At 33.3% G+C, this 10,673-nt stretch overlaps 1 protein-coding gene and 1 pseudogene across 1 annotated transcript; one reads left to right on the top strand and one right to left on the bottom strand.

Moving 5' to 3' along the window:
- The first annotated feature begins 763 nt into the window (after nucleotides 1-763).
- On the top strand, nucleotides 764-2,744 carry LOC107927001 (RHOMBOID-like protein 3). Its single transcript, XM_016857958.2, has 5 exons — nucleotides 764-1,342; nucleotides 1,548-1,711; nucleotides 1,830-1,993; nucleotides 2,130-2,380; nucleotides 2,473-2,744. The coding sequence occupies exons 1-5, from the start codon at nucleotides 1,053-1,055 to the stop codon at nucleotides 2,582-2,584; spliced, it is 981 nt and encodes a 326-aa protein (XP_016713447.1). The 5' UTR covers nucleotides 764-1,052; the 3' UTR covers nucleotides 2,585-2,744.
- Nucleotides 2,745-2,873: 129 nt separating this feature from the next.
- Nucleotides 2,874-6,786, bottom strand: LOC107927000 (protein IQ-DOMAIN 14-like; annotated as a pseudogene).
- Nucleotides 6,787-10,673: the final 3,887 nt, after the last annotated feature.

Genomic DNA, 10,673 nt, shown 5'->3' with positions numbered 1-10,673 from the left:
TAACGATTAACTTATAATTTTTAAAGCAATTTTACTATTTGAGGACCTCAGTTTCCAATGCTGCCTTTTACAAGATGTACTCTCAATATACATAATACCATTCTTTCTTTCTTTCCTTTAATTAGATGAGCATGAAATGAAAAATTGACAACCACATATGGCTGGAGGCCCTCTACCTCTACCATTGACTAATTGAAGATATATTAATTATTTGCTTAAAATATGCTGTATTTCGTCTAAGTTTGAGATTTAGCAATCAAGTTTTCTTTTTTTTCTATTTAGAAATTTTAGTCTAATCAGTAATATTATCAGTATTTTCTGTTAAAATTTATCAATTTTACACATTAATTAAATTATTTTTATATAATGTGAGATATGATTAACAAAAAATAAATATATTAAATTAATAAATTTTAATAAAAACTATCATCAACAATAATAGTTTAACTAAGATTTTTAAATCAAAAAAAAATAAAAATTTTAATTTTTAAGTATAAGGATTAAATCTGAATTTTTTAAAATATAAAAACTAATAGCATATTTTAAAAGAAATGAGAAATTGGAATTTTCTTATTTTTCCGTGATTATTATGGCATTAAAAGGTGATAGAATGTAGAATGTTGATCATTTCCAGGTGGGGATAATTACGAAGTTAGAATCACTTTCCATAACGTTCATTCTTCATCAAAAGGTTAAAAAACTAATGCATCACTTTATTAAAGATTTTGGGGTTCATCAATGTTACATTTAAAAGAGGAGGTAAAGAACAAGCTTTTACTCTATCAAACCCAACAGTCAATCACACAAACCACCACGAAACAAAGCTCAAAGATAGAGACAGACAGACTGACAGCTATAAAAACTTGTAGGCTGTAGCTCAACGGTTAAATCTGTACCCACAACCCAAATCTCTCTCCATTTCTACTAATCGAAATAGATATAAATTTGAGTTTGATCCCAGTTTCCTTTGAAAAAGAAAACCCCACAGAAGAAAAAAAGGTACAAATTTTATTCATTAAACTTGAAAAAGAACCAAGTTTTTGTATTGGAGGATGGCAAGTGGGGATCTAGAGCGAGGAGGAAGGAATGGGAAGAACAGAGCAAATAGCTATCACCAATCATCATCTCCTTTCTATGTAGAAAACACTGATAAGCAATGGACTTCATGGCTTGTTCCAATGTTCGTGGTGGCTAATGTTGCTGTTTTTTTTGTGGTGATGTATATCAATGATTGCCCTAACAACAATCTGGGATTTGAAGGCAGCTGCGTGGCTAAGTTCCTTGGCAAGCTTTCTTTTCAGCCTTTGAAAGAAAATCCTCTCTTTGGTCCTTCTTCTCATACGTAAGCCGCATCTACTCCCATCTCTAAATCTGATGGTTTTAAACCCGCTTCGAATTGGGTTAGAATGGAACTTGAGGCTCCTTGGATTTTTATATGATGTGTATCTTTCCTGTTCTTTTTCAGTCTATAGCAAGATTTTAATTAGGTCATGCCATTGGCAATAATTGTAGCTCTTTCTAACTTTCTAATTTTTGTTCTTATTCAGATTGGACAAATTGGGAGCACTAAATTGGAGCAAGGTAGCGCATGGCAAGCAAGGATGGAGGCTCATCACTTGCATCTGGCTACATGCTGGCGTTATTCATCTTCTTGCTAACATGTTGAGCTTGGTCTTCATTGGAATTCGCCTTGAACAGCAATTTGGATTCCGTATTCTATCTGTCCTTTTCTTAGTGCTTGATTAATGATTATTTGATTCATTACTTGCTGAATGAAGAATTTGATCATCTTGCTGTTATAGCTTATATATGTGTTTTTCCCCTGACAGTGCGTATTGGGCTTATCTATCTATTGTCCGGCTTTGGAGGGAGTATACTATCATCTCTTTTCATTCAGGATAATATTTCTGTTGGTGCATCTGGTGCTTTATTCGGCCTTCTGGGAGCAATGTTATCGGAGCTTCTGACTAACTGGACTATCTACACAAATAAGGTATGTCATCTGCCCTTTGTATATATACGCTTTGAAAGCAAAAATGTTTACATGTTGCATTCTATTGGAAAATAGTAATTGCTTTGATGTTTGTTGCATAATTGTTAACTGTGAGTTTGTTGACGTATGTGTGTAGGCTGCTGCTCTGATCACACTTGTGGTCATTATTGCCATTAACTTAGCAGTAGGGATTCTTCCTCACGTCGATAACTTCGCACATATCGGTGGCTTCTTGACCGGCTTTCTCCTTGGGTTTGTTTTGCTGCTTCGTCCCCAATTCGGGTGGGTTCAACGTCAGCATGTTCCTGCTGGTGCACCTGTTAAATCTAAGCACAGGGCATACCAATATGTTTTCTGGGTGATTGCAGTGGTCTTGGTTATAGTTGGGTAAGTATCTAAATCCTGCATTTTAATTTAGCTTTCGTCCTTCTGTTGACTGGAAAGATTGATATGTTGTATAATTTATGGATGGGATGCAGATTCACAGTCGGATTGGTGATGCTGTTTAGAGGAGAAAATGGAAATGACCATTGCAGCTGGTGCCATTACCTGAGCTGTGTTCCTACATCAAGTTGGCACTGTGGAAAATAATAATGAAACCATTACCATTACTACTATTAACCCCCGTCTTCATCTTCTCTCACTCAATTCTTTCACTATTTTTATTCGTTTATTAATTTCTTCCGGTTGATATTTGTCTATGTATATGCTTAGAGATTATATTTGAATATTAGTAAATTCGTTGTTCTTATATGGATGCAATTCTATACATCATATATGTTGTCATTGAATGCAGGTTTACTTAGAAAGTAGAGATAAATCTTTGACGTATTTTCAGACCTTTTTTTCTTCCAAAGTCACCTATAGAAATGGCAGTGCTCTGCTCTGATCCACCTATAGAGAAATACATTGGCACTGAGTGATTGGAATCTTATATCAAGGTGATAGGACATTGACCCCCTTCTCTGCTCCCTGATAAACACATTTTAATGAAATTTGTACTGTTTTTTTTTTTTTTGACTTTTCACTGCCCTGACTGAGACTTTGGGTCACCTCGTTGCCCCCTGATTCTTCAGTACATAAACCTTTTCTAGCCTGAGCCAGTAAAACTCTTGGCTGCTTCGTAAATTCCATAGGTTTTTCTTTTAACCTGCATGCCAAAACCTACCCACTAGACTGGATACCACCAAAAGTCGGGATTATTTTCTAAAGTTTGCCAATAAAGATTGCCAAATGTAGTTTACATGCCTTTAGAATTCTGCCAGCATGCAAAACTTATATAAAGGGTCACAAGCAGGAATGAATAACTTTAATCACATCTACAAAAGAAGGATTAAAGAAATGGGACAAAGGGACAATTATGACTAAACCCTATTTCATCTTTGTTTTTCATAAGGTTACTCCTTGTAAAGCACATTTTGAATACATGATCTTTGAAACTTGATTGGAAGTCACATGCACTAAAACACAATGAGAGAGTTAGGTCAAGAGTCATCAACATAAGTCCTACCTACGCATGAAAACATGAACATAAAGCAAAAGGGAACACAGCAAACCCTTATTTAGTAATATCTATATCCAACAGGCATTCCTAGCCTGTCCAAACGACCTGAACCTGGATAAGCCTTGTTTGCAAAGTTTGCGTGCAAGGCAGACTTCAGTGTACATGATTTCAATTCTCCGAAGCCGTGAATGGAATACCTCTTTGTCGAACTGGATCTGTCATGCTGGGGTCTTTGTTTGGGACCACTCAGAGACCTTACCTTAGCCCTTGAAGATTCAGTGAAAGCCATGTAATTTGGGTGGTCCGAGTAACCGCTTAAATAGCTTCTTGACCCATCACTCTTGGCAGGAGTAAAGGGGCTTCTCATAGAACTACCCCCTTTTGATGATGCCGAATGGAAATCTGGACTATTATCAGCAGTACAGAAAGGACTTTCCTCGACCTCATGAGGGAACTTCAATAAATTTAAGGACTGAACTTCAGACAAAGGAGTAGGAGCTGTTTGATGTGAGTCTCTAGAATTTGTGAAGCTACAACCATATAGATCAGAATTCAATGCAAGGTGTGTAGAGTGAAACAGGTTTCGGCGTTTGGAGGTGAAACGGGGTTTCCCAATATCAACCTCAAGAATTTTGTCATTCTTTTTTCATCATCCGTATGACCAATTCTTGTCGAATGCCCTCGTTGATCCCATGATTGATCATCAATCCAGTGGTCGGACGTATACCAACCTGGGTGCATTTGCTCATAATTATCACGAGTCCTTCCACTCAACCTTGAGCCATTTCTCTGAAATTGTTGGAATAAGTTAGTTAAGCATGCATAGTCAATGCCAAATAAGTAAATAGTACTACAAAGTTTCCTTAAAGAAACTCCGAACTTATATTATCCGATTATTTATTTATTAAATACTCATGTTCGAAATCTGTATCCTACATATTCAGACTTAAGTAAAAAAAATATCGTACTCCAAATCTACAGAAAACTTCAAAAGGATTGAATTTGCGTTTGTTAGACACAACCGTACCCAACACTCACCTAAGTCCAACAACAGAGCTTCAAATAGATATGAAAAGCATACCTTCAGCATTGATGATTGTTCGTATTTTGTACTCTTCGGTTGAACGGCATGTTCAAAATTTTCAGGGGTTGGTGGACCCTGTACATTAATAGAGAGATTCCAGAGTCACCAACAATTACAAAATACACAAAAGTTTATATCAATCTAATAAGCACAAGGAGAAATCTATGTAACAAATCCAACCATCTCAATCCCAAAAAATGAAAAGAGGGAAGAACTATACTGACTTACTGGATGGAGGTAGTGAGAAGATTTGCTGCTTATTCGTGAAGATTCGGAAATTTGGGCCCGCCCGGCACGAGCACGTGCTTGTGTTTGCAAGAATACTTGCATCCGTCTTAGCCATTCTGCAGTTTTCTTCCTTTCAATATGGCCTCTAACCAATGCCTGAAGCTTCACCAATCCTTTTAGTGCTCTCAAAGCCCTTCTTGCCTTTAAAAGGTTAACATCAGGAAAATTTTAAAAAGTATAATCAAGCAAGCAAACAAGGTCATTTGAACAAAAAACATTAAAGGGTCATTATTCATTATAATCACTTCACCAACATATCAAACTATTGGGTAAAAATCCTCCATTAATGACTTTAAGAGCAAGAAACCTAACAACTAAAAGCAACAAGCAAACTATATGCTTAGGAATAAAGGGCAATCACAAATGGCCAACTAAGGTCACAACGCAACAGGACCACATTGAAGCATTTATGATTAAAGTAAGGAAATTCTAAAATCTGGTGCCGTGGCAGATGCAGAAAACAAGTACTAGAAGCATGAAAAATTTAAAGATAACAGGCTCCAGTAGCCAGGGAGATGATAGATAGTCACAGTAATATATTAATAGTACTATAGCATGAAAAAATTTAAAGATCTGACAAAAGTATAAAAAGGGAAAAAGACTTCACACTAGCTGCCCCCTACCACCCCACACGAAAAGCTTTTTATATAATCTCCCAAACAAAAAGGTCATGGAAATACACTTAAGGAAACACATACTTTTTTCCACTGGATTGGACCCACCCTTTTCAGTGATCAGAAAATTTGCCATTTACCCAGAAGATTTCAACCCAAAAATTATAGAAAATCTTGGACCCAGGTCATCCATTTTCCCAGAAAAGTTCCATTGCATTCAAAGTCTTCTGATCAGAAAATGCTGACAATTGGTTGATTCTTAATTGGGTAAGCTATATAATTGTTGTTATTGACCCTTAGCAAAAGGGTTGTTGCCTTGTTGGGTACCCTTTTAAGCTTTCAATAATTAGACAGCAATAATCCAGGTTTAATTAACTAAAACCCAAAATTAGATAATTTTATTTAACTCACTGTAAAACGAAAGATTACCTACATAGACCAACAATACAGTAGCTGGAAGAAAGAGGACGAACTAGAAAACGACATCATTTTGAGTAATAGGAACAAAACAGTTTCCACTAAGGCTTTGCTTTCTTCTACAGTTTCGTGCTTTCGTTCTGGAAAATATAAATATGGATTTTTTTTTCTTTTATGGAAAAACGAGTTCAATGCCTTGGAATCGGAAGAGTCGGTGACTCAAATGTGCACGAACGACACGTTTCTCGCATTCAACATGATCTTATTCGTTAATCCCGGAAATTTTCATCAAAATCATGATAAAGGGATAAGTAAGCTGAAAGTAAGAATAATCAATAAATAAGAACAAACCAGGTATCCACGAAATGTAGATTGTATCTTGACCGCAGCTAATTCCTCGCCTGCCCAGTAGCTGTTGCTAACGTGAGCCACCGGATCACGCGCGCACCTACCACTGCTTCCGGTGAGCCTAACCACCACAGCGGCAGCTTGAGCAGCCGCAACGGCTGCTTCGGCAACGGCGGCAGTAGCGGCAGCCACAGCAATGGCGTGGTCGTTATTATCATCCACCGCATCATACCCACTATTCGCGTCAACAACAGAAACAGAATCTTCGAGTGGTTGCTGAAGACCGCGTAGGGACGACGTTGCAGTGGAGACGGCGGAGGAGTCCTTCTCGCGGTAGGATTTAACGAAACTCCAACGACGTTTGGAAGAAGGTGGTTGTTTGTGGGAGTCTCTTCTTTTGAGAACGAGGATACTGCGGAACCACTTGGAGGCTTTGTCCATTTTGGTTTACAGTTTTGTTCTTTCACACTAAGTTTAATGCAGAAAACAAAATGGAAAGAAGAAAGAAGAAAGGGGTGTTGGCAGTGAGAAGGAATGGTTTTGGATTATATGAAATTCTAATTTTAGTTTTACAAAATTGGACGTGATTATTAAGTTGATTAGGTAGAGGGTTCTAATATGTATTTGTTGAATACAATTTCCGTTTTATAGTTTTACTCAGTCATTCTTATTTAACGACGAGTCTTGGGCCTTGAAAACTTCATTTCATCTTTTTATTACCATTTTCATTTTCATTTTTAACTCTTTTTTTTTAATCTCATAATATTAAATTAAAAAATAAATTAATCCCTTGAAAAAATGTTATTTGAGGATTGCATTTTGCCTAAAGCAATTCTTTAAAACAAAAATGTTAATTGAGGATTACATTTTATTTTTTTATTTAAAAAATAGGTAAATTAATTTGTCTCTTAAAAAATTTATTAATTTTTGTTAAAAATTAGTATTTTTATGTCAGCATAAAATAACGTGACATATAACATATATTTCATCGATAATGTTATTGTAATAAATTTTTAACAAGAAAAAAATTAATTTATTCTTTAATTTAAAATACAATGATTGATTTAAATAAAAAAAATGTCCTAATTCTTTTATCCAATATTGGAGTTTGTTGTTGAAGGGCATAAAAGAAAAAAGAGAGTAAAGAGTTGAGATAAAGGAAAGGACTTTTTATTTTGGAGTAGACGTGTGTACTTATATGGAGTTCTAAGGCTGTTGCACTAGTTTCTTTTCGGGTAAATACATAATTACTTCATTTCATTTATTTATTTTATTAAATCAAATCACGATTGTATAAGTTAAATTATGATTATCCTCCTCCTATCAGGTTTAAATTTAAGATTTATTATTTATATTTTAATTATATAATTTAATTTATGTATTTTTTAGTTAGTCATAATAACCAATACCTATTAACTTACTAAGGCCAATTTTTTAATTAAAAAATATTCGTTCCAGCTTATATATATTTTTAAATTCATTACATCATTTTAATTATAATAGTTAAAACTAATGTGATTATAAAAATAAAGAATTAAATTATATTAAATAAAAAAAATTAAATCTCAAATACGAGTATAGTAATATAGAATTTGATTGTTACCTGAAGAAAGAAAAATTAAAATTGGAGCCGTTTTTAGATATGGAGTATAGATTAGTTTTTGTTTAGATAAGCTTCGGTATTGGGCTTATATCTCTATTACTGGTGCAGTTAAAAAATGCTTTTAAAAAGTGAGTTTTGCTAATTTCAATTTTTAAGTTAAAAATTGTGATAAAAAAAATTAAAATGTCTTTTAATATAATGAGGTTTAATTAATTTAATATAATTGAAATATGAATATAAAATTTAAATACAATTTAAGTCATTAATATAAATTATATATAAAATATTTCAAAAAAATAAATACAATGATAAATTATATTAATATAATAGTACATAAAATATGATATTTTAATAATTTCACTTCAAAGAGTCAGCCTCTAAATTTTAAGTTTTGCATTTTGGTGAAAAATCACTTTTGATAGCACTTTGAATTCCAAAAGCTTGTACCTTGAAAAATTGCTTTTAGCATTCCAACAACAATGAAAAATTGTTCCAGGCTTTTTAGAGCCAGCTACAACTAGCTTTGTTAGTACTTTGATAGAACAATTGTCCTTTTTTAGGTAATGTTGTTTGGATCAGAGAGGTTAATTAGATTAAGGTACCGGTTTAAAGAAAATTTTTTAACAATTTTTTAATTGAATTGATTGAACAAAATTAAAAAACCATTGATTTTATGTATGAAGTAGGTTATAAAGCAGCTTACTAAATTCTTGGTCTATGGAAGAATGTTGGGGGAGTTTTGAACTAATACATTGGTTGGACACGTATGAATGTACTTGACCAATATTTGTTGGAGGAATTGAGGATGTTTTGTATATGCGAGTTTGATATTCATAGTTGTATCTTTTAAGTGAATTTTGGTCAACTAGGCTTTGGACTAAAAGCATATCTATAGAAGCCAATTTAACGAGTATAATTATATCATCTAAGGATTTTTGTGTTGGAAGCGTTTGTTTAGAAGGCAATTTAATTAGCATAGCTGATAATTGTATCTTCTGAGGGATTTTCACTTAACCATGCATTGTGCTAAGAGCATTTCTGCAAAAGCCAATTTAATTGACATAATTGTATCTCTTAAAATTTGTGGCTTTATTAGGTTTTGTGGTTGGGAGCTTTTCTGTGGAGGCCAAATTGTTGGCATATAATTATAACCCCAAAAGGATTTGTGCTTTACCAAACTTTGTCGGTGCAGTTGTATCCCCTAAACAAATTTTACTCTACTAATTAAGAATTGTAGTCGGGAGTTTTTGTGTGTAAGCCAATTTTATTATATCCCTTGAAGGATTTTTTTTGGTTCTACCAGGCTTTGTAACTCACAACTTTTCTGTGGAAGCCAGTTTGTTGGTGGCTAGGATCTTTAATGTGGAAACTAAATTGTTGGAATCGTTGTCTCATTCCGAGGATTTTTGTGTTAAACCAATTTCTTTTGTTGCTATGGAGGAGAAGTTGGGGAGTAGGATTTTGTTGGCATGGAGTAAAAGTTGGGGTAACACGAAATAGATGTTTGGCAGCTCGCTTCCCACATACATTCTCTTACGGGCTGTATTGGAGAGTGTTTTGCTTGGACCGCATTGTGAGCTGAAACCTCCTATAGAGCAAACGTGAGGTAGTGGTACTTTCTCCAATGGAGTAAAGAGTTGAGATGATGGTGAGAATTTCCTTATCTTGTAGTAATTTAAGTTTTGTTAATTCTATAAAAGAAACAATACCAGACTATCTAAGAAAAATAGTGAGAATAAATTCGTTTCAAGCAAGGTTTGTCTACAAAAACTTGTTTATTTGAAGAAGCAAACTAGCGACTGGCAAGGCATTGTCTATTTTTGACCTTTTCTTCTCTTTTACCTTTTTTCTTTCTCTTTTTCTCTAAAATTCTTTTTCACTCTTCCACTGTTGTCTGCCTTAAAGGGAAGGAAGGCTACTGAAGGCTATAAATGTGACTCCAACTCGAATTCTTAACATTTTAACACACCAATCTTTTTCAACATAGTGTATGTTTCATTAGTAAAAGGGAACACATACTTAAATTTACTAAAAGAACATGTATTTTTAAATTTCCTTTAAGTAATTTGGATGGATGTGAATCATGGTAGTGATTATCATTTTGGCATCTATCGAATTGATTGGTATGTATTAATCCGATTTTAAATCAATATCAAGTAGTTCATATTTCGTTCTTGTCAAAATTTTGATGTATTTTATCTATTTCAGTATTTTTTAACCCATTTCAATTTAAATCAATACCAATTTTTACCAATGTATACCACTATCGAGCCAATTGATATAAAATTTTGATATTTTAAATTAACTATTAAATTTTTTATTTTAATTATTTTAATTTTTCTATAATTACATTTATGATTATTAGTTATTAAATTAAATTATTCAACCTAATTAATAATTTTTTGAACCCCTTAATTAATTATTTTTAAACTTATATTTACATATAAATATATTTATATAGATACAATTAAGATATATTTATATACAGTATATAATTTATATTTTTACTAAAATAATATATAATTTTTAATAAACTGAAAACTATACTATAAATATATATATGTAAAAATATTTAAATGTATATATAATTTACCAATAAATTAAAAATTAAACTATATTTGTGGAAAATATTTAAAAAATATCAAAAAATTTAAAACTGTACAATGAAACATGCCAGTATCTATCAGTACCAAGATAAAAACGGTACGTCCACCGATATGATACTGACTACCTTAATGTGAATAGACACTAGAGGTGTGCATGGCCCGGCCCAAAGACCCGCCCGAAATGTCGGAGGGTTTGGGCAAAAATATAGGCCCGAA

Source organism: Gossypium hirsutum, chromosome A08 (genome assembly GCF_007990345.1).
Source record: "Gossypium hirsutum isolate 1008001.06 chromosome A08, Gossypium_hirsutum_v2.1, whole genome shotgun sequence".
NCBI lineage: Eukaryota > Viridiplantae > Streptophyta > Magnoliopsida > Malvales > Malvaceae > Gossypium > Gossypium hirsutum.
Note: the sequence above shows the minus strand (reverse complement) of the source record. Positions and strands in the feature narration are given on the sequence as shown.

Bases quoted from the DNA above. Each gene is read 5' to 3' on its own strand.
- LOC107927001 (XM_016857958.2), top strand. From the start codon at position 1,053: ATGGCAAGTGGGGATCTAGAGCGAGGAGGAAGGAATGGGAAGAACAGA. The intron at 1,994-2,129 runs GTATGTCATCTG...GTATGTGTGTAG, and splicing joins GGACTATCTACACAAATAAG to GCTGCTGCTCTGATCACACT. The intron at 2,381-2,472 runs GTAAGTATCTAA...GATGGGATGCAG, and splicing joins GTGGTCTTGGTTATAGTTGG to ATTCACAGTCGGATTGGTGA.